Source organism: Melanaphis sacchari, unplaced genomic scaffold (assembly GCF_002803265.2).
Source record: "Melanaphis sacchari strain LSU unplaced genomic scaffold, SCAv2.0 Contig1_pilon_pilon, whole genome shotgun sequence".
NCBI lineage: Eukaryota > Metazoa > Arthropoda > Insecta > Hemiptera > Aphididae > Melanaphis > Melanaphis sacchari.
In genome coordinates this window covers 2,121,453-2,147,106 of record NW_020270976.1, presented here as the reverse complement: position 1 = coordinate 2,147,106, position 25,654 = coordinate 2,121,453, and the positions used below count along the sequence as shown (strand labels likewise).

General features: G+C 30.1%; 1 protein-coding gene across 2 annotated transcripts in view; it reads left to right on the top strand.

The window, feature by feature from the left end:
* Window positions 1-18,868, top strand: part of LOC112593298 (probable G-protein coupled receptor No18) — a 100,939-nt gene extending 82,071 nt beyond the window's left edge. The window contains exons 4-5 of one of the 2 annotated variants that reach the window (XM_025337676.1): window positions 6,174-6,608; window positions 17,215-18,868. In XM_025337676.1, the coding sequence (XP_025193461.1) occupies window positions 6,174-6,608; window positions 17,215-18,009 (1,230 nt within the window). In that variant the 3' untranslated portion in view covers window positions 18,010-18,868. The remainder of the gene's footprint in view (window positions 1-6,173; window positions 6,609-17,214) is intronic. The other variant, XM_025337675.1, reaches the window with a different exon arrangement.
* Window positions 18,869-25,654: the final 6,786 nt, after the last annotated feature.

The following is a 25,654-nucleotide window of genomic DNA, read 5'->3' as shown; positions in this document are numbered from 1 at the left end:
TTTTTTTCTGTACACGGTTTACATGTTGGAACTTGAAACCTGTATGTTTCGGCTATGACCAAATTAAAACACAATAAATACATAGTATAATACTCACTCAAACATATTACAAGAAACTCGCCCAAACATGTTGTTTTTTGTTACAAGTAAAAAAGTAATTAACCCAAATAAATTACCCTCTTCTACTCTAAAAGCGGTTCTGAAAACAATTTAGAGATATTGATATTTTTTATTTATTGATAAAATGTACGAAAAATTGAGTTTATTATTTTTTTAACCAGTAATGCTATAGCATACGTAATACGTATATATTTGTATAGTATATTGTTTCTACTTTATTATTAATAAATAATCTAATAATCCGCAAAGTAAGTACCCATTTAATCATGTTGCATATTTTATCATTAATTGAATAATAATATAAAATTAAAATTAAATAAATAAAAATTTCATACGATGTTCTGAAATATTATTTTTTATATTATTATTATTTAATATATTTTCTTCCAATTATGATTATCAATTAAGTTATCTAATAATAAGTCTTTGTAAGGGAGAAATATTTTTAAATCAAACCTTGAATTAATTATTTATCTATTGTTCATTTTCTGTTCCACAAGACTGAGAATATTATTCGCCTTCTACTAAATTGAGTGTTTATGAATATTTTAATAATTATATTAACGGGATGGCGTGTAAATAATCGGAAACTTTAAATTAGTTTATTGGAACAATATGCCAATTCAATATTCACCTCTGTTTCGAAGTTAAGTACATCATAATATTTTGGCTTTCGTTCATTAATCTTAATAAAGTAATTCGATTAAAACAATTTACCAGAAACAAACACGGAGAAGTCGATATTTTATTTTATTTAAAATTTCGGGAAACTTCAATACTTTAGCTTGAATATAACAACATTTCTCCCACCTCGTCTCCGTTATTAATCAGAGGAGTTAAGTGGCCTCTGAATACCATATTTTACGCAAGATATACGTCAAAAGAGAATATTCGTTTTATATATTTTTTATTGATATAAATAATTTAAATATTTAACATCTTACAGTAAAACAAATCAATAACTTAACTAAGTTATGTAATTAAATAATTTTGTACATTATAAAAATATATATATGAACAGCTTACTCAGACAATGTAGTCATTTTTTTCAGACAGCTAATATGATATATCCATAGATGATTCTTCGACCATGCTGTCAGTTGAAAATGACATTATTATTAAGTATTATCACTCCACCATTAGCTTTATTTGTAATCTTATAGGAAGAAAGTTGAAAGAAAGCTGAAGAGAGAAAGATTAGGCAGGAGAGGATATGCGCATGCTATCAACTTTTAATCACTTGACCATGTTTACGAACGGGGAATATTTGAGAGAAAGATGAAATCAGTATTCAGTAGGAAGTAATAGTAGTAATAAGAAAAGAAGACCATATTATCTCTTTCCTTAATTGGTGTGAAAACATATTTATTTACAAAATAGGCTATGCCTTAGTAGAACTGTCACTTTAAAACTATGTAGTTACACAGATATTTTTATAATAGCAAAACATTTTTAGAGTGTCTATCACTTCAGCCTTAGTTCTACATGTAGTGATTTTAAATGCAATATTTTCACAAAACGAATTTTATTTATAAACATAAATATGTAAAAAATAAAAAAAAAATATAATATGATTAAAATAAAATATGTAACGAATAAGTTATTATATTCATAGGTCTTTAGATTTTCACTTTTCAAAAACAAAATCAAAATCGATACACTTATCATACGTTTAGAACCTATAAGTGGATAAAAATTATAAAACGTCGTTGAAGGATAACACTATCATTGTCGCAAGGTTAGGTTGATGAAATAAACACTAAGTGGTGATGATGATGTCGTTACTAGTGAGGTAGTTGTGTAACACTCAAAGAATAGATTGGCTCTATAGAAAAAAGTTTAAAGTACTTTGTGTACAGGCTTTTGTTGTTTTTTTGGAGATTTTTGAAATCTAATAGTTTGTCGTGAAAACCTTAACCGATGCACGTATGAGCGTATAGTATACTCGTTTATATTTTAATAATGTACGCGCGAAACGTTCACCAATTTCATTAGAGCTTACTGTATAATATATCATAATATGTAACGTACGTGATTATCGGCCTGGTCGGTTATTGGTTTCACGCGTCGTTTATTTATTACATTTTTGTCCTCGTTGTTTACGCAGCACGGTCAAATGGATTATCTGAAAGCCAAAAGTATTGTTTTAAAAAGAAAATATTATTATATTCACAAATGTTTTTGCAATGAACTGTAGTTTAATAAAAATTAATCTCGCATACGTTCAAAATAACTCTCATGCATAATATATAGCTCAGTTTCATTAAAATAAACTTACTAAATAGTGGATGAATATAGATATAGATATCAAAAATCGATTTAATTTTATTGGAAAATTAATTAAAATTTAAAATACATGACGTGTGCATAGATAATGGTTAATCCGCGGCGCTTGTTAGCATTTTGCAATTTTATATCATATATGATCGTTATATATATATATCAATATCGCATAAGTAGTACTTCATTCGATAACACGTTTTTATAATATTAAAAATATAAGCTGCTGTGTGCTTAATAAAATGATATTTTTTATATTCTTCGATACATATTTATATTATTTTTATGACAGACCTATTCGTGTACATGTGCGTGCGTGAAATATCTTATAATATTTATAATATTCACTAAGGTACGTTATTAAACTATAATTTTTAACATTACCGCATAACTAGTTTTAAATTTTTAGAAATTTAAATTTTATACCGATATCATAACCACCAGTAAATAAGAATAACGTTTTTATTCATTGTTATAATGACTATATTTAGTTTGGTATCGATTATTCGTGCAATAAAATCGTTTCGATAAGTAGGATGTTTTTATGATTCTATTTCAATAACTTTTTTATAATGTATTAATCATAATAATATAATGTAATATGATAATTAATAATGATAAATACTAATAAGCATATATTAATGCCGCGTCCATATCGCGTAATTGTATGTTTCGCGAAACGGAAAAACTGTATATCCACTTCGCGAAGCGGAAATGCTTTTTTTACACTTCGCGTAATTCCGCTAGCTGGATAATATTTCACGAAATGCATACCTAAACTACACATAACGGAACTAGTTCCGTTGTATAGACAAACACTTAACGTAACAATATTTATAATTATATTTTTATTGTTTTGAACATAGTACAGAATTATGAATACTGATTATGAATATCGTAATAAATTAATAACTATGAAAATAATGAATTATTACGAAAATGATTAACAACTATGACTATGATGAACTATGAAAATTATTAATCATAATAAATATAATGAAATATGAAAATTAAGAATTTCGAACTATTCATATTTATTATTTGTTTTAACGCAGAACATTCTCGTATTATATTATTGCGATGTCGAGAGTTGAATTTTAAATTGGCCTTAAAACAAGTACACTTTTTTGTTTGACATTTGTTTTTAAAATAACTACTAAAAAACCTTGTCCTCCGTTAATGAAGAGACAGTTTGATTTAACGTTTTCTCGACTTCACGTTTTACTCGCTTTAATTTGATAAAATTCGAAGAAGCCGGTCGTAAACTCCCTACACCATACCGACCTTTAATAATTCCACGATCAGTTCCCAATTAGTTCATAATATCTTTTTTTTTAATCAATCACTACTGCATTACTCCACTAATGTTGGGTGGATCCGACGGGCCTCTATCCACCTTAGGAACACAGTTTCCGTTTCTGAGTTTGTTTTTAGTGTGAGATATCAAATTACATATTAATACGTAGTTCAAGTACTTAACAAAATATGCTATACGTACCTATAATAAAATAAAACTTGAGACGGTTTAATACTTTGGACTAATTTTTTTAATGTAATCGATCGCAACGTTTTATGTTTCCAATACAACAATTCACTGATTAGTATTTTAATAATATATTTTAAACGCTACCAATATTTCAGTAACATAATCATTTATCTTCGTTTCTATAAATTTTTTAAAGTTGTAATTATTGAATAATGTATTATATCACTTATTATTACACGTACAATTTTATATTAAATAAACTGTTAAACATAATTGTAAATATTACCTTACCATACATTTATTTTTGGTTAATACTAAATGCAATGTATGAATAATTTAATCATGATAAACAGTTTTAAATATGTTTAAATAGTGTCTTTTGCAACCTATCTTAATACTCATATAATATTTTATACCTACTATATATTATATCATTATATATTTTATAACTGAAAATAATAATTTTATTGTTCAGTACAGAGAGCTACGTAGTTTAAATGTGATATTAGATAAATTATTTAAGTATAATAAATAAAATTGTCTTTGAAAATAATAAATATGGATAACAATTTATTATTTATAATGATTTATAGTAGGTACAAATACTTACACTACAACTGGGCATGGGTACAAAATATTATATAGTGTTTATTCTATAGTGATTGTAATTCAATGATTATGTTTTAATATTGGTCCTCGGATTCTTTCAAATGTCTTGCATATTTTATTATTGATACAGTTAAAAAAAAAAACAATATGTAATATATATATGAATATGTATATCAATCTTTGTTTATGCTTGTGTATTGTATTTGATAATTTTATATAAAGTTTATTTCGTTTAAGCATAGAGTCACGTTAAAAAATTATCACGAAGTCAACACTGAGGTTCAGCATGACGGACACGAATCGTTGGCTCTAACGTTTTGGCGCCAATATTCTATATATTAAAAATTATAATTTTGTTAAATATTACAATTAATCTGAAATAAAAATGAAAATATAGTAAATAGTTAGTTAGGTATTAGCAAAACATGAATTTTTATATATTTAAATAATTTATTAATATTTTTTCCGTATTCACCCGATACATCAGTGTCATTATTGAGTCACACGCAAGACTCTCAGATCATAATATTATATTGCATAGAATCTAAAACGTCGATAAAAAAGAAAGGTCGAACGTCATATATATCGCGATGATGAAAATACAAGCAATATAATAATAAAAGTAAAATTTGCTGTTCACCTGATAGTTCGGTGTCATATTTTATTGTAATGTATGTAAATCATAGCAAAAAAAAAACATTTTGAGTGAAGACCGTTTCTATTAGCCTACAATCTACATCGTTAGTTAGTAAATTGTACGATATTACCTACGTATTTCGATGTTGCTTTCGCAATGATTAATCTTACTGTTGTTATTATGATGGACTGTTACGGTTTCTGTCGAAAACGTTCCGTTTATTTTATTATCGTAGGTACAATATATTTTAATAATATAATAATAGTGTATTGTATATTTTATTACGCGTTATACATTGTTATTGTCGTTAAGTCGTATAAGACGTCCACGTATATACGGCCGCTTTATCGTTAACCCAGCTGCAGTGTGAACTCGTTCGCGGGGAAAACGAGTAACGGGTTAAATCGACCTACAGATTTTGAAAATATCGTCGCATATAAATAATACGGTACGCGTAAAGTCTCGAATCCCCGATAAAAAACATTCGAATAAAAATAAAATAAAAAAACTACGACCACCACCACAGCGAAACAATACGATGTACGTGAACCTTAAATAATATGTACTTCGCTCGGTAAACGCCCGACTTCGTTCGAATCGCAGCTATTATTATATTATAATATCATAATAATATAGACCAGCGTTTCTCAACCTGGGGGTCGCGACCCCCCTAGAGGTCGCCAACTTATTAATTAGGGTCGCTGACGTATGATTTAAAATTTCAAAGTTCAAACAATAAAATAAAGTAATGAAAAAATAAAATCAATAAATATAAAACACTATATCGTGTACACTACCTATAATCATAGTAATTAATAATAATCTATGCGAGTATACAAAAAAATATAATATATTATATTGTAGGGGGGTCGCTAAAAAATTGAAATCCAAAAAGGGGGTCGCCACAGTAAAAAGGTTGAGAAACGCTGAATTGATGATATAGACGACGCGGACGCCGTCAATGTTTTTTACGAATGGACACGAATTTTTTACGATACGTTATTACAATATTTTTTACCGTTTTCCGCGTTTTTGTTGCAGTACATACCGGTGGCGGCCAGCACGCTGAGCCTGATGACGCAGTCGATCGACCGCTACTCGTCCATCAAACACCCGCGGCACAACAGGTTGCACCGGGACAAGCGCCCCGCGTACCTGGTGTCCGGCGCGTTGGCCGCGTGGACGGTGGCCGCGGTCGTGTCGGTGCCGCGGTACGCGTGGCCGGTCCACCGGCTGATGGCCGACGCGCGGTGGACGCGGTACTACGAGACGTGTTACGTGGCCGTCGTGTTCGCCGTGCCGTGGGCCGCCGTGGCGTTCACCCAGCGGGCCGTCAGCAGGACGCTGTACATCACGTCGCTGAAGGCGGCCGCGGCCCGCGGACAGTTGCCGCTGCCCATGCCCATAATGACCGCCGAGTGCAAGCAAGTGATCCTGGTGGCGTCCATACAGAAGAACACCACTGTCCAGTCGAAGGTCAGCGTGGCACTCGATCGTTTTATTAAACGACGATGACAATAATAATAATAATAATAATTTTTTTTTTCACACGTTTATTTTTGTTTGTACAATCTGTACAAAATATATTTACAATAAGCACAATAGACGGAATTATAAAATAATTGGTCAATGGTTGGCTTGGGTGAAGAAGCTATTCAGTAAAAGCACTTCGCATAATGGCGTGGGTGGTGGTGGTGGTTAGTCGACTAGCCGGCTAGTTGACTAGTGAGTCACGGCACCAAATAATAATAAAAATAACAATAATAATAATACTAATAATCGTAATAATAGTGATCGTCGCTCGTTTGGGGGGGGGGGGGGTAGGCGGGCGGGGGGAGGCGAGCCAGCCGCCCTTAATCCGTATATGTTTTGACGATCGCTCGCTAAGTCGTGCGCGTGTCATACGTATATCGGCGGTTGGCCGCGATACTTCGGGAGGGGGGAACGATAATCCGGGGCGAAGTCGTCTCCGGTGATATTGAATTGAGCCCATGCTACTTTTATGTGTTTGAATTGAGTCCAGCTTAATATATCTTAATATCTTTGAATTGGGTCCTATAGATATAAAATGTCATGGCTACCTACTAACTAACTCACAATTAGTTAATTATAAAATTATTACGAGTGAAAGATGGAGTGTATGTTTAAATACTTATTTCTCCTCAAACAATTTTCAATATTTTGTTGTATTTCCAAAAATAATAAGATAAGTATGTACTTGAAATTTCCAAATAATTATTTTTAATACCTACATTATAATAAAATTTCCAACAAATTTCAAATCTTTTAGAAATATTTATAAGTATATATGACAAATTTTCAATTTTTTTTACTAATTTTTTATAACTGTCGATTAAAAAATATTCTTTAGGTAAAAATTACATTTATTTATTATTATTTTTAATATTTTTAAATTAATTGACTCTTTATTTTTATTATTACAATTAAAGAAAGGGACTCAACTCGAATAACCCAACAATATTGGTCGGACTCAACTCCAATAACCCAAAAATATTTGTGGGACTCAATCCACGCAATGGCTAAACATGAAATCCGCGGATGCGGTTAATATATTATTATAAGCATGATAAACCGGGTAACACGTGTGAGTATCACGAAGTCACTGCAGTGTTAGGGGTGATGAGTGTGGGGGCAAATTTTTTGTTATTGTTATGTTTGCTTTTAATCGAAGTTTTTGAAAGGTTCACGTTAAATTCCGTCGTGTTTGGCTTAAATTTGATTTTAGAAATAATTGTAGTCGTATTTTTTTTTCCATTTAAAATTTACTTCACTTTTTATACAGTTACTTAGTATTCAACGAACGAATTTATTGCTCTTATCTGTTTGGTATCGTCTACGTTGTTTTAGGCAATAGTTAATGCGCGTTGACATGCTGCCTTTCGTGCATTTAAAATAGTACAGGAATTTGATTATAAGTACCTACTTTAAGACCAAACTTAATTTAAATATTTATTTTTTTATGCCACGGAGTAACTAAGCTTCATATTAATCATATTATTATGTGTTTTGTGATCAAAACAATATTTATAAGTGATACGTTATTGTTATTGTAGTAAATAGTTTGGCGTTATGCAATTCTCACAAAAATTCTAATTCACATTAAGCTTTTATTAATTACATTTTTTAATCCCAGATATTATAAGAGTTAATTTGATTTCGTTTGAATAATTAACACACAATAGCTAACGTGAATTAAAAAGACGTTTATTTTCAGCTATCGTCCAACTTACTAACTTAATCAAACACACGTATTAGCATAATATGCATTTAAAAGTGTTTATATACATATATTTATTCAGAATTAATTATTTCATCGAATACAGTTTTCGGTTAACGATTTCATACAACCGTTCTATAAAATTCGCCTAAGATTAATTAATATCCGTAAGGCTTAAGTTACATACTAATAAATATTTTGAAATAGTTGATACAAAAAATAAATAATAATAATTAAAAACTAACATAATAGATAATGATATATTGATTCTGTATTCATAAAAACCAAGGTTTGAAATCGAAAATATTTTTTTGGTTTTAAATATCCATATCGCATTTTTGCGATTTTGTGATTTCGAAAAAGCCACTAAGGATTTTATTATTTTTATTCAACAAATACAAATGGTCTAGTCTATATTCAAAGTACGATATAAATTAGTTTTATTAACATTAAATATTATTTGTTAATACATTTTAGAACATTATACTTAATACATTTATCTGATTTTTTTGTAGTTTTCTAAAAAAAATACTTTAAACTAAAAATCGGTTTTTATTAAACATAAAAAAAATTGGATACATTTTTATTAGGGGACAACGTGTGTGTAGGTTTTAAAAAAGTAAACTTAAACGCAGCAGTCTTAATCGTATGTATAAATCGTATTGGCAACATTACCTAAATGTCAAAATGGTGTGTTTCGGATTTCGACGGAAAATAAATTCGATACTGTTGCTGAGTCAAAACACCTTTTTTTTGCGATACCTAACAATTACCGACCGCGACAATGGCTCACCGCAGGTACCAAATGTAAGCGACATCGGAAAAGCGAAACGTATAATATATATATATATATATATATATATATATATATATATATTGACGGTAATACCATTATAATTCACAAACTCGAGAAAATAAACCATCAGCTTTACATCTATCATATATTATTATAATGTACATTGCGCACGATAGGAAAAAATCTGTATAATATTCGTTTGCGGTTTGTTTTTATCGATCAATCTTTAGTAAGTACGAATCAATACTATAGCCGGCGTTTCTAGTCTTCTAGTTTAATATTAGTTTATTCAGAATACGTTTATATGAGCATTTAACTCAGGTAAATTATACAGAATGATTCACCACGCATGTTAAATCCCATTTTACATTAAATATCAATTAATTCAAATTTAAGTTTTTGAGATTTTTTTGTATTACTTGTACTTAAAAAGTGTTCCGTGATAATACAAATTTCTGTTTTTCAAACGAAGACCCCATTTTTACTGTAATTTATTTAAGTGGAACTTTTAATTTAAAAGTTGTATGAATCATTTTTTTTCAAGGATAATAGTCCTTAAAAATGGTTTCCAAAAATATATAAAATAGATGTAACGTTATTTCTATCTTGTGTTTTTATTACACTTACTTTTTTTTCAAAAATTACAAGTACTAATTGCTACAATGTTCAAATCACCATAGTCTCTCTATTATCTTCTAATCTCATTTGTCGCGGACTTATTTATTCTGCAAACACAAAGTTTAAATGCATAAAAACAACTCATTTGAATTTGATTTTGATACGTTAAAATTTCAAAAAAATTATTCGATTAATAATTTTGAGTAAAAAAGGTAGGGTTCTCATTTTAAATATAAAAATGTTTACCTTTATCAAAAACTGCATAAGCAGTATAAAAATCTAAAAAAATTAAAAATATAGTTTTAAAGTACATTTTAAGTAAATCCAAAAAATCAAGCTTTGAATAGCAGCGTTATTGAAGAACAAATATGAAGTGAGTTTATTATCTATTCGTGGGCATAAGAAAAATACAATATAATATTCAGTATTATAGTGATGTGTATAGATGAAGAAAACGTTTTCTTTTGAAGGATAGTAGCGGTGAAGTGTGCGGTTGCGTTACGGTTTTGCAGTAAGGAAAATTGTATTTCTATCGATGACTGGCGGGAAGGTAGTAATTGATAATGTTGTGCGAGTGTGAAGTGCGGAGGGCATCTGATAAAAATGCTAATATACTGAACGCTTTCGTCTGACATTTTTTAGACTTACCACGACATGCTCGGCTATGAGTGATGTGCAGGGATGTACCACTTTAGCGTGCAATCGATATTATACGATTTAAGTGTTTTTGAAGCAAACCTCAAGAAAAAAAAAAAAATTAAAATAAAACCTTTGGTGAAAATTGTTTTTCAATATACAATTAATACAAGAGCATCAAATAACCCGATTATTTCCCAGCTTTCATGAATTTATTGTGACTGCCTTTTTTTTCCTCTTGGAGGGGAAATGGAAAATAAAATTTTTAATTATTCTGAAGAAATATCGTTGATTGCGTTTATTTTCTTGCTATTACAAATTCAATTATTACTCATATTTTATCAAATACAAAAATACATTTATGATCAATAAATATTTTTTTTATCATGCATTCTATATACGTATGTATACGTATAAACTGTTGTTTAATTTTCTTGTAATTTTTCGCTCATATATGTATATAAACGTAAATTTTTATGTATAAAAATGAAAATAAATTTAACTTATTATTATTATTATTATTAATAAATGCAATCTGACGCGAGTACATGAAATAATTTCAATATATTATTTGTATGTTACAGCATAATCATTATGCTTCCATGTAAATAATAATAACAGTTAATACCTACTTATATAACTCCAATTTTTATAATCGAAATACTACAGAAAATAAATTATTTAAAACTGTTTTAATATTTTATTCATTCGTGTACTTAAATTAATCATTTGAATAGCCAACTGAATAATACGCCATAGGATTTGTGGAGTGAAATTATCACGATATATCGACTATAATAATACAGTAAAATTATAATTATGATTAACTTGTTACGGAGTATTTTATCATATGTTACAAGGTTACAACTTAAAAACGCTTAGTGTAATACATAATACAAACAATGCTCAGAGGTGGACTGGCTAGGCGGGACAGTAGGAAAAGTCCTACTGGGCCGCAGGCTTTCTAAGGTCGCCGGTCCGAACCGTGTAAATTAAAAATTTTAATCTTTAAACTAAAATAAAATAATAATGATTATCAAAATCGATTTATTATATTAATCTTATACTATGAAATGGTTGTAAATAAAAGTTTTTATTAATACGAAATGAAGAAAATATATATTTAATTCAGTTTGGTACAGCAATACTTTTATTTATAACTTTTAATAAACAATAATATAATATGGATAATAATTCCATTTAAATGCGGGTCATCGTTTGGTTGCCGAATGATGGCTGACGGCTCGGTTTTTTGTAAGTATAGTGTAATGGTTCATTGTGCATTTGTGTAGATGTGTAAAATCATATAAGTGTGGGCGAGCATATCATCATATACATCCAAAAATTACTCGACGAAATTAAAACTGAAAATATTATTGATTACCTAAAAGCTAGTTCAACTCTAATGTCAAAAATGTTTTCGTTGTAAAAAAAAATAACATTCGATTTTTATTAAATACAATTTAACATAATGTCTTTTCTCAACTTTATTGTTATTAATTTATTATAATGCATAGTATGAATTATGATTACACGAACAAAATTCATTTGAGCCTAATATTGACTATTTGTTGATTAGTATGTTACGGCATAGGTATTTGCCTTCTAATATAAATAAAATATTTAGTTACAAGATGTTAACAATAAATTTATTATATATAAGTGATTTAAAATTTAAAGAAAATGTATATACTTTATTGAAAAGTAACCTCGTATTCCCACTGAGCCGGCACCTCCCAGTACACCTCTGAGTCAATACTAATTTAAAAAATTGAAAAAAATGAAAAAAATAATATCGAAGGTTGTGGTAGTCATATAATGATTGAAATTAAGTTATAATATATTAAAGTTATTGACGATTTTTAGGGTATCAAAGCTTCAATATGTTTTTAAAAGTTAAATTAGATTTTATTATATGTTAGATTTGAAATTAATATGTTAGTATGAGGTATAACCTTTTTAGAAAATATTTAGAATTATTTTTATATACGTTATTTTGGTACATTTTTAAATCTAGAAATAATACACTCAACATTTAAACAGTCATACTTATTTTTAATAATTTTATTGTTACTATTATTATTTTTTTTTTTACATAAAAATAATAGTTTGTACCAAATATCATTAACTTTAAATCTAAGATATTCATATTATAAGAATAAACTTATTTGTGAATATGCGATTAGTTAATGATTATTGACTAAATAAAATCATATCATGTTATCATAAAAAAAAAAAAAAAAAAATGAACTCGAATAGTAAGAAGTGAATTTTAAATAAAGTTATTCTTTTTGTGAAATAGTTAAAAGTAACTGAAGTTTAACTTGTTCGCTTGTTAAATTAATGTACAACCTTGCTTTTTATATTAAATTCCAAACGGTTTAAATTTGCACTCTCTTATTTTACATTTGCATAATATAATTTTGTAGTGTTTGTATATAAGCGCATATTATTTAACAATAGTCAAAATATAAAAATAAGAACCTTCACTACACAACAATTATATTTTTTTCTGTTTATTTGTGATTATCGAGTATCATCTATCTATTTTATTGTTTGCTTAAATACGAATTCTGAAACTAATTAGATGTATGTATGAGTTAATTCTTTTTTTGTTGTCTAATAATAGTAAATTTTAAGGAAAAAATATATTTATGATGCACGTTTATGTATAAACCTTATTGGCCGGTATTAATTGATGAAAGCGATAAGTGTTTTGCCTTTTCCTCAATAGTCTCTTAGTTAATGAAAAAAAAAAAAACAACTGATTGTTATTTTCAACATTTATTTAATTGATCAAAAAATTTTAACCTACTTTTAAATATTTATGATAACTGCAAAATTAAGCAAAATATAACGATTGACCGAGTTTAATTAATAACTAAAAAAAAAAAATGTTGAGAGATAATGTCAGTCAATCTTTCCGTGACGTCTTCTGTGTAAAACTAATAGACTGAAGTTTGAAGTTTGTTAATCAAGTATACGTGTTCTAAAAATTAATTAATATTTTCCTTGTAAATTATTCAGCAAGTGAATCAATTAATATATAAAGTAAGTTTCAGGAATAAATTGATTTGCGCAGATGTTTATTTTTTTATTTTCATAGTTAAATCATTATACACACGTATATATTTTAATATTATTATTATCTATCAAAAATAACGCTGTCAAGACAAAGAACTGACATAGGATTAAAAGTTTTCAAGCATTTTATCGTCATAGATTGCATCGATCGGTTGCGAGTTTGCGACGGGTGTAGTCAAACAAGTTTGACAGTATTTTGTTTTTGTTTATCGGGCTTATCTGATTTTTCGTGTGAATTCATCTTCAGTGTTTTTTTTTATTTTACACCTGATCAGTTTTACGAGTCAAGTTATTTTTTGATATTATTCGCACTCTATTTTATCATGACGTCAGAGACATACTCGAAAGCTTATTGAAATTAAAAACAATAATTTGCGCCTTCTGCATTTTATTTTAGACATAAAAAAAAAAAGAACATTGACAAGAAAATGCTACGCATAACAAAAGACTCGTAACAATGTATTTTAATTTATAAAAATTTGAAAAAATGTGTTCAATTTACATAATTTATGTATATTTTTACTTAAAAGTTACATTACGCTTAGTTAATAATCATAATACCACGTTAATTATATGACTTTACTAAAGTACATTATTAATAACATATATCATAATATAATATAGGAAATTTTTATAATATTTTAGTTTGAGTTATTTCTAAAAATATTATGTTTTAACAATAACATTATTCAAGAACTAACACTAATAATTTTTGCATAATTTTAAAACTTTTATCAATCTCTTTATTAAAATTATGGTTAACTTTTTAGTTTAAAAAGTAGAATTTTTATTATGGCTCTTTTATTAAAAAAACAATTATTTAAACATTTTTATACGAGTAATACATGCCTTTATTATTTTGATTGGAAAAATTTTAATTAAATGAGATTATTGATTTTAAAAATTTAAAAATTAATACACTTATTGTCAACAATATATATTATTTATAAACTGTATTCACAACATTTGTTAATTATTATTGGTTACGTTTTTAATACCAATCGTTTAGAGATAAAGATTTTAAAAATATTAAGTTTAGTTGATTTTTTTTTTAAATTTTATTTTAGAGAAATTTTATTATCTGTATACATTTTAGTACAATAGGTAAAAGGGATAAAAAATACACTGTGGCTTGTAGACGTGGGAGGAAAAACCAAATGATATAATGGCACTTTTACAAAAAAAAAAAAAAAGAAAAAATAATTTATGAAATAGAGCTATCTACTTGAAAAAAACAATAGAGCATTGTAATATCTGTACGTTATAATATGTATGATGTTGTCGTCACAATTATTATCGTATAATATATTACAATAATTATACAACCTCTTTTTTGAGTAGATACAATATACTCTTGAGTCCTCTTATCGCCGTACAAATCGAATTATAATGGTTTCTTGTGAATATTCCGTTAAATTTTTTTTTTTAATTTTCATGAATCATAAATAAGCATACTCCAAGATCAAAGCTTACGATTACTGTTATAATTACAGCGGGAAAGTAAACGTCAACCCTAACTCACGGATTACGATACGTGCGGGAAAGCGTTGTGAACAACACACGTTTCGCGAACGGAAATGAGACCTCAAACAGACTTTGCAGTTGTCGTCGCTGAGGGATTATCCGAGTTTTGATATTATTTAGGACGTTAATGCTTTTGATATCCCTGAAATTACTTGTGACGATAACATGCGATGACAATATCGCACTGAAACGCGACAGCTTAAGTATTATTATATTATCTTTAGTCACAAATACGAGCAACGCCATACTATTTGACGTGTACGACGTCAATACGTCATATATGAACTTCAAGTGAAATAAAATAATCTCTTATCGAAGTCCATTTTTTTTTTTTTTTTTTTTTTTTATCGAAGACTTGTATATAGTTGATATTTTTATCATATTACGGACGTTGATTCAATACATAAAAACGAACTGATTGTCTTAGAGATAAGTGATAACTATCATAGCATTTCAGTGTTAAATTTGAATCATCAAAATTAACTCTTTGAAATTAAAACATCACTTATAACTAGGGAGAAAAAATCATTGAAAAAATGATACTTCGCATAATACTTATAAATTATGTACAGACCCTTGAAAATGTATAGGACGGCATTTATTCAAATAGCATAATATCATCAATCATATTTGACTATTTGATAGGAATATAGTAACACGCAAAAACAAAATGATTATATTAACTAGGGACTGAATTTATATGCAAATTCATAATATATGTATTGGAATAAGGTTTTTGAAATCTAATGAAAATTATTCTCGATTTAGATCATTCTTATTAAAATAACACTAATTGTATTTTTCATATTATTTTGCATATTTCCACAGTCTTACTCATAAAATGCATATTTAATGCATAACAGTAGTTTTTATAGTGCATATTAATATTTATAGCACTTATATATTTTGTTTTTCGTCATATTTTCACGTTCACAGCCACATAATATCGATAAAATTACGACCGGCCGTTATTGTTGAAGTTAAGATGATTGCGCATATTATACTCGCATGTGCAACGCAAATAATAATATAATATACATATAATAATATATTATTATAGATCAATTTTTGTTTTATTTTTTTTGTATATCGATGTGGGCTAATGTTTTGTCAATTGGAGACAACATGGAATGTTAAATGGCGCAAAAACGACAAAATAATTTTTTTATTTTTTTAAGATCTTTCAATACCATATTTTTTTAACGATTGATCGATATTAATTTTTTCGTATGATTTCAAATAAAACGTGTTTGATTCAATTTTTAGCGAATATTATTCGATAACGCATCGCGCATATATTGTAGCATCACAATTATATCACAGCGTTTTTAGAAGCATAATACGCCTTTTGAGGATCTCTTTTCGTGCACTTAAATCCCCCCTCCCCGAACTAACGACACGATACACAGGCACTTAGCCGCACACGCGCGCGTACATTATTACTCTGCGACTATACTGACCTTAGATCATATACTATGGATGTAGCCACACTGTATAATATGCTTGTGTATTACATTTGAAGCCAAAATAACTGAAAAAGCTAGAGCCTTGTAGGTTATTACTGCGCACGCGTAAACGACTGATAATAAATTAATAATACGTTATCTGCACTTATCAGACTACGTAGTTTGAATAATTTTATATAATTGATAAACCAATCAGAATTACACGCATGCGCACAAAAAGTCGGGGCTCTAGCCTCTAGGTTATTCTGCAGGCTTCAAGAACCAGCCCGATGGCTACATCCATAGTATATGATCTAAGACATCGGTTCTCAATCTTCTTAGTACCGCGACCCAAATTTCCTCCGAAAAATCTTTAGTGACCCCCATATGGTTTCACTTTTCAATAAGTAGTTAAATAAAAAAAAAATGTAATTTAAAATAATTTAATAATAATAATAATAATATAATATAGTTTATTTCAATTTTTTTAACAAAATATGTTTTATAGGTTTAAAGTACGGGTCTATAATCGATATATTTTTACAAATGTACTTTTGTTAATGATAATCTGTTTAACATTAATTTAACATACATTCCTCGGAATCTGTGTAATTTAAAAAACTGTTCGCGACTCACCAAAAGTTGACCGACGGCCCGCCAGTGGGTCGCGACCCACAGTTTGAGAAACGCTGATCTGAGATACTAACCTGCGCGCGTTTACGCGCTATATACTGTTCGCAGGTGACCAACAACGACGCGGCGGCGATACAACAACCGCAACCGCAGCAACAGCCGCACGCGTCCCACCAGCAAGCGCAACAGGAACAGCAACAGCCGCACGCGGAACAGCAACAACAGCCGCAGCAGAGCGCCAACGCCAGCGCCCGGAGCCGAAAACGGTTGGCCAAAGTGCTGGTGGCGCTGGCCGGCGTGTTCGTCGCCTGTTGGCTGCCGTACGCGGCCGCGTTGCTGTACGCCAACTGGTTTTACTCGTCGTCGCCCCCGTCGGACGGCGACGGCGGCGACGGCGGCGCGCCGCCCGCCGTCCACCGGTTGGCCACCGTGGCCGCAATGCTGCTGGGCCATACCCATTCGGCCGTCAACCCCGTGGCCTACTGGTGGCTCAACCGGCACACGTTGCGCGCCTGCCCGTGGTGCTGGTGTTCGCTGGGCGACCAGTCCGACGACGACCGCGACCACGGCGACCGCGACACCGGGTGCGGCGGGGCGTTGGGGTGCATCGTCAGCGGGGCCGCGGCGGCGTTCGGCTGCGGCCGGGGCGACGGCAGTTGCGGCGGCAGCGGCGCCGCCGACTGCGGCGGGGGCGCGGGTTGCCGGCAGTCGCAAAACCACACGCCCACCAGGCTCAACCGGTTGCTGTTCCACCGACAGCCCAACAACCACCAGCGCAGCCGGCAACCGTCGTCCACCAACGAGGCGGCCCTGGGACCGTTCAACCCGCGGTTCGCCACCCCGAAGAAGCCACCCCAGCAGTTGCCCCCCGTCAAGAACCCCGTCATGCTGTATTACGCGTGAGGGTGCTTTTCCGCGCCCGTCGCATCCGGTCCGGTGGCGCATTTTTGGTAGCTGGGTAAGGGGGGGGCGGCGCCAAATCGTAAGTCTCTTAAAAGGTGCGCCGCTCTAGAAATCGAAATCATTTTCCAATCCCGACGGTACGCCTCCGGCCGGATTCGTAAATACGCCTCCGATTAGGCGTTTAGGTCCGCTATACCTCGCCCGCCTACGCGACCACGCTCGCCCCGCGGAAACGAAAAACGGGGAATCGCTAAGTCCTCGGGACTAGGGACGCGGACGATCGAACGACGCACGTGTGTGTGCATCCACACACACACACACATACACACACGTTTTCGCGACACTTCGGCCTAACCGAGCGGCTATCCGCGGGGGGTGCGACGGTACTCGTTTTCAGGTTCGTTTGTCGCGTGACCGATGTGACCGTGTACCGTAAACCTAACGCGTTACATCGTTTTATAATATGACGTCAACACGACGGCTACGACTACGCGCACGCGGAATTCGAAGGTCGTAATCCGATAACTTTGTCCGTCGTATTTTTAGACATAGGTACACGCTCCGGTACACACGCCGATACCGTGTCGAGTGGCACGAAGTCTGCCGTCCGCGAGTCCTTTGTAAGAGTACGTCGCGAATCCTGATCGGCAATAGTGTGTCCTAGGACAATGCGTTTATCGGGTCGTGTTTTTGTGCGTTTGTCCCGTGTTGTGGGCTCGGAAAAACGTTTCCGTTTCATTATTTCTGTCGCAAACAAACAAAACCACGCGACTTGTCTTGATATTCACATCTTAACCACTATAGTTCATTGTAGACTTTTTAGCGTGATAATAATACACATAACTATTATTAACCGTATTCTGTTATTAATAATACAAATTTTAAATGTGTTTTTACTATCGATATTTTCGATATTTATTCGTTTTTTGTGTATTCGTGTTAACTGTTTTTAAACTATATAATATATATTATATAGTGTTTGTGCATTATGTGAATTGTTGTTTTACAAAGTGTAAAACACTTCGATCAGTATATTGTATCTTAACGTAAATTTCAAATATTTTTATTGTATATTAATATTCGTAAGTTACAGATCAAACAAATATTATTATGATATTAACCATTTAATTTCGTCGTGTTACGATTATGGTCGGTTTGCAAATAAATTCATATTTTGCACGGAGTTACTTAAAAAGAATTTAAATAACGTGTAGTTTAGGTATAGTGTAATATTAATCAATTCGTTATCGACTAAAACCTTCTTTTTTTCCACAATGTTCTTTTGGTCGACGATACCAATATTATTGTTTTGATAACTCTCTGTTGGATAATAAGTAGGTACGTTAAATTGTCAAATAATCGAGTCTTTGTGCTCTTCTCCGTAAAATTCAATACAACGCATGCACAAAAATTTACAATTTTCACAGTGATTATTATTTGTTGATATTATTTTATAATTCGTTTAAAAACAAATCGTAAAAATTAGTCAAGTTCAATAAAAAAAAAAATAGCTGTCGGCTGGTAAAAAAAAAAAAATCGACATTTTTGGACGTGCATAACTGTGTTACTATTGCGATCGACTTAAACGGATAGTCAAGTCTACTTGGTTTACATTATAATACTGTTACATATGGAACAAATGTCAATTTATATTCGAACGGGAACACGAGTATAATTTGTCAATATACCTTCATCCGCGTGCTTTGCTGCATCCGCAACGACTTTATCTGACCGCGCTATAATAATATATCATGCGACGGATAGCGGACAGATATAAATAAAACATTTCCGTTTAAGCGATTTTTCTCGGACGGAGGAAATAAAAGCATCGACGTAAAAACACGTCGAATATAATATTATTCGTATCGAAAACGCGAAATCTTAGCCCGTTGTATTGCACAGTACAAATTATATTACCAACTGTGACAGGAGTAGTATTAATCTATAGACCAAGGAATCACATAACCGTTCCTTCTCGTGTATTCATAATCAATGATTAATCATCAAAGATCCCACGTATTTAGGATGTATCTTGTTAATCCGCATACCACCTCATACCTTCACTACTACAGGGTCCAATTATTATTATTACTACTATTATTATTACATAATATATTTTTTCGTTACTATATTTTATTGCTCTATACACTCGAATATTTCTGTGATATATTTAACTGTATCATTCGGTACTCGGTAGTACAACGTTTCAAACAATCATTTATCGCACTGACAGAAACAAAATAATACATTTCTAAAATAAAAATGCTCGTAAAAGTAATAATGTTTATGGTTTTTTGGACGTTTATTAATGCTATCATCCGTGACCCACGTCCATGGTGCCAATAATTTTTACCTGAAGTCTGTTATTATAGGTACCTAACTTTTCACCTTGACATTATAATATAATGGTTTAGTAATAATACAACGCAATAAGATACCCATTCGATAATTCTTTCAAATATTATATTTTACCTCTAAATTATATATGTATTGATCACTCTGAACATTTCACACATTATACATACGTATCGTACGTGATATCATAAAATAATGTTATAGTTTATTATATTATATGTGTTGTATATATATAGATACAAGTATATGATTTTTATTTCCATCTTCCTTGTTCTTTTTAATAATTTATTTCTTATATTATAATTATTAATCGCTGTACAATTTATTTTATACAAATATTACATAATATGTATGATAATGTTAATTATTAAAAATATATTATATTATATGTGTACTGAAACCGATGTGTTATTCTTAATATATTAGGTTACTTTGATAAGTTAATTGTTTTTTAATCGATACAATAAGCAAACAATAATTCAATACACTTAGGTAGGATTGCGCGTAGATTAGAGTGTATGATAATCATAATATGTTATAATATATCATACCGTTATTTAAAAACCAAATTTTTTATTTGAAAGTCAAACTTTGCTATTTATTAAGGGATAATTAGACAAAATAAAAATAAAAATAAATGTATATAATTATCTGTTCGAGGTATTAATAACTAATAACGTTAAAGCCGATGTAAATATATCATCAAATTATAAGCTACAGTGCAGACTACAGATATACTCACTTACGGGCTATGGCTCACCAAATGATTATATGCGAGCATGTGGCCCAAAATGAACTCATTGAATTGATGCAAAAATTAAAATTTCGAAACTTATATTATAAAATATAACAAAAACATTATAATCGTAAAGTGTGTTCGTATGCAATTGCGACGAGATTGATAATAATTATGACTTTAATATTTCCATTATTTATATTTTATAGCTAAACTGACCGTGGATCGTGTATCCACGTACGATAATATAATATGTATTATGAACGGTTAGTCACGTTACAAACGTGTAATAAGGTTGATGTAAGATACTTTTATTTATTTTATTTCAATTGTTAGTTACGTGAAACGTGCATATTTGTAGTTAAATATTTTAATATTTGCTGTGACATTATAGTATGAATATATTATCTAAAAATATCTTCGAAAAAAAAATAGTTTTAAATTATTTAACTGCCTTGTTCAATAAATTGAAAAGAAAACTTAGTAGTATGATTTGGTATGTTCTGAAACCTGATCCTGATCTCCCGCACTTGTCGTCACCCCCTCACCATCAATGACTGGTGTGACGTACATTTACCCCGCACTTGCCTGATCCCCTTCACCCCTCACCCAATGACCGGTGTGACGTACATTTACCCCCCACGCATGTACAATAATATGGCGCACGTACAATAATAAGTGTATGGTGGTAGGTGGGGGTAGACAGATGGCGGGGTAAATGTACGTCACACCGGTCATTTTTTGAGGGGGAAGGGGATCAGGCAAGTGCGGGGTAAATACGTCACACCGGTCATTGAGGATAAGTAGGTGACGGCAAGTGCGGGAGATCAGGATCAGGTTTCAGAACATACCAAATCATACTACTAAACTTAAGTATTTAAGAGGTATAAATAATTGTTTTTACTGATAAAAAATCCTTGGCACTCAGAAAAAACAAGTATTTAATAATTAATTGCATTGATTATATATGATTATTTAGAACTATTTGATGAATTTATTGAATTGAAAAAATGATAAAAATTTAAAAGTTATTTAAAAAAAAAAAAAAAAACAAAACAAAATTAATATGTTGAATATTGGAATTTATTGTCTGGAAAATTCAAAACAATATAAGATTATACCCACTTGTTGTTAAAATCAACATATATGTGTAAAACTTCTCATATTCAAAGATGAAATATGCAAAAAACGCGTATAAAAGTCGGCTTACCTATACACATCTTGAAAACTTGTTAAGAATAGAAAGCAGCAGCAGCTATAAAATATGTGGTGTATCCAAAATAGTAAATAAAATGTCTTAATATTAATTATCATATCAAATGTATTCTTAATTTTTTTTTTTTTTTTTTTTGTATCTCTCCTTTCCCGTTCATTTTGACCAGCGATCAGCTTAATATTTTAAAATGATTTATGTGGTCCGAACAAAACAAATTTTAAGTATGGCTGCTCTAGTGCGATTCCAAATAATTTACCATAAATACTTGTTTAGATCGTGTAGTTAAAAACTGAAATCATAATTTCTTGTATCTAGCCATTCTAGTCTATCTAGGTACTATTTACTAAACTACAATACCAGATGGGAGAAATATATTGGCTTTACGGTACGTATTTTATGCATGAGTATAATCATTGCTTAATTATAATAACATACTTTAAAAGGTTTGATAAGAAGACGTAGGTGTTCGTTTAAATGATTAACTGGATCAGTTTTTACCTATTTAAAAATAATAATGTTAATAATAATAAAAATAATAATAATAATAATAATACTATCATAATAATATTTCGATTAGTTTTGCTGATTCGTTTAGGAAATATTTTTGTTTTTATTATTTAACTGATTTATTTTAAGTGAGATCAAGCTTATTTATTTATTTATTTATTTATAACTTTACTCGACGAATTATAACAATATAAGAATACGAACAAGCATAGTATCAGAAAAACTTTAGTCATTTAGCTAATTACTAAAATTAATGAATAATATTTAAACAAGAAAAGTAAATTCTTCGTTTGTAAGCAACATTATATATTGTGTAAAGAGAGAGTATAATAAATACAGAGAATGAAAAAATGGAACAGAAAAATTAGAATCTTATCTGGTGACGGAAAACTCTGAAATTCGTTTTTATTCAATTGTCATTTATTGAAATATCAAAAAGTTATTTGCCATAGTACATAATCCTCTTAGAATAATAATACATTTTGATTGGTGCATAATTAAATATAATCACGTCGAATTAATTTAGATTATTATTAAAACATTTTATTTTGTTTAAATATTTGATACACAAATTTGTTTTGTTTTTACCTACGTAGAAAACGTACCTGTGGTACGTGTACGTTTATAGGGCTGGGCTAAATTAACAATTGTTCAATGCCTCTTATCTAACATATTAATTTTATAAATACAAGTAAGCTGAGTAGTTACTCTAAAGTCTATATGGTTAGCGCTTAATCATAACATGTGTAACACGAAGATATATTTGTATAGCATACATTTCATGTTCATAATTACCTTCAAAGTTACGCGTTGTACGTGATATCATCGATAGATCTAATATGTAAGTGTAAATGTATACTTATTCCAATAAAGAAGCTACATCTTTATGCGAGTTTACTGATTTCATATAGTAATTTAAAAAGTCAATGAATTTTAGTATTTAATCTTATTATTTACCTCTTAAGGAAACGATCCAGTAAAAACCTTTTTAAGATGTTATAATTTTTATACTGTACACATTTTATTAGTAATAATATAGTTTTTAAATATCATAAAAATAACTCAAATTACCTAATCATACTAGAAAATGTCACTATTATATGTTTAATTATATTTCATATAATATTTCTGTTTTACTTATGACCAATGACTTCGGAATGAATTTTTCAACCTTGTACACTTTATCATTTCAAATGATTGAAAATAAATATAAACATTAAACATGCTGATTTTATAATTCCTACAATGCTCCGACTAGTTAAATTACTGTTATGTTTTTAATTTCACAACTAAACGTTATAGATTTAATATTTATTGATTATTAATTTATTATTCTGGTCTCACTGTATTTATTTATTTAAATATTATGTAAAATGTTAAGCAGTAAAAAAGGTTTAACATTTTTCGTTTTGTAATCAAATAAGTTTATAAAATACCATAACGCACATTAAACCATCTAATTTTAAAACAATTAATCATATATTTAGGTATTATAATATTTTTCAATATGAACAACTATAAACACGATTGTTTAAAAGTGGACGCGTTTGGTAATTCAAGTTAAGTACCAGTATAAGGGAATGGGACTTTTCGGCGCTGCCATTTCGGCGCTGCCATTTCGGCTCTGCCGTTTCGGCGATAGATATTTTCGGCGCTGCTGTTTCGGCGATAATGACAATACGTATTATAATGAAAATTATTTTTAATATAAAAAAAATTAAAAATTGCACTATAAAAATGCATTTAAATTATATTAATTATTATATAGTCAAATTTTTAGATATAAAATAATAAAGATTAAAAAATTATGTAGGTACATTAGTAAAAAAATAATAATATAGTCAATTAATGTTTATAAAATTATTATAGTCAACATTTTATTTCAACGCTATATCAAGCATCATATAAGCTTTAAATTTACCATCACATTAATTTTAATTATGTTTCTTTTAAATCGCCAGGTAAACTATCATATAATTGTATAGAGTGGTTTTTGGTGGTTGGTGAAAAACCTAGTTCTTTGTTTTTAAATATATCTATGTATTATAACGGAACATGTACCCGTAGTTAGCAAAGTTTATGGCACTTATTTGAAATAATATATAAGTGAATTTTAATTATTTAATGCATTCGAAGCGGTTAAAAATATCCGGTCAAACTATCTATTTCGACACATAAAAGGAAAAAAGACACGTATAGGTATAGGACAATATCAGCATCAATTATGCAACTACATCTATAATTATTACCATGCAAATACGTTCTGTCGTGACAACCGCACGATGTATGATAACCATATATCATACATTTTTTATTTGATAAAGTTTTAAAAATACACAATAATACCTTGTTTGTTGAGTATTTGTTACTAGAGCATATAATATGATAGGCAATATACCTATATAATGAAAGAAAAAATAAGAAATGGTTATACTTTATTGAAACGACGTGACAAATGAGCTTCCGCGCCAATATAATAATTTATACTAAGTTCATTTTTCGAGTATGGTTATATATTTTTTCTATTGGTTCGACGTATATAAATAAACGTACTTAATAATGTAGTTGTTGTCCAATCGTTAAAATTTCGTCCGATAAACCCTTTTTATTTTCTGAATGTATATCGTTATATTTGTCCTTTATTCTCCAAGGGATATGCTTCACTTTTATTGAAAAACATTATATTATCTGAATTCATATTACTGTTCAAAAAATATTACTGTTTTTGTTTTTCATTATGTGTCAATGTAGTAATATTTTGTTTCAAATAAATTATTTATCATAACGCCTTGTGATTCGACATGGGTTTTGGAATTTATAAATGTGCATTA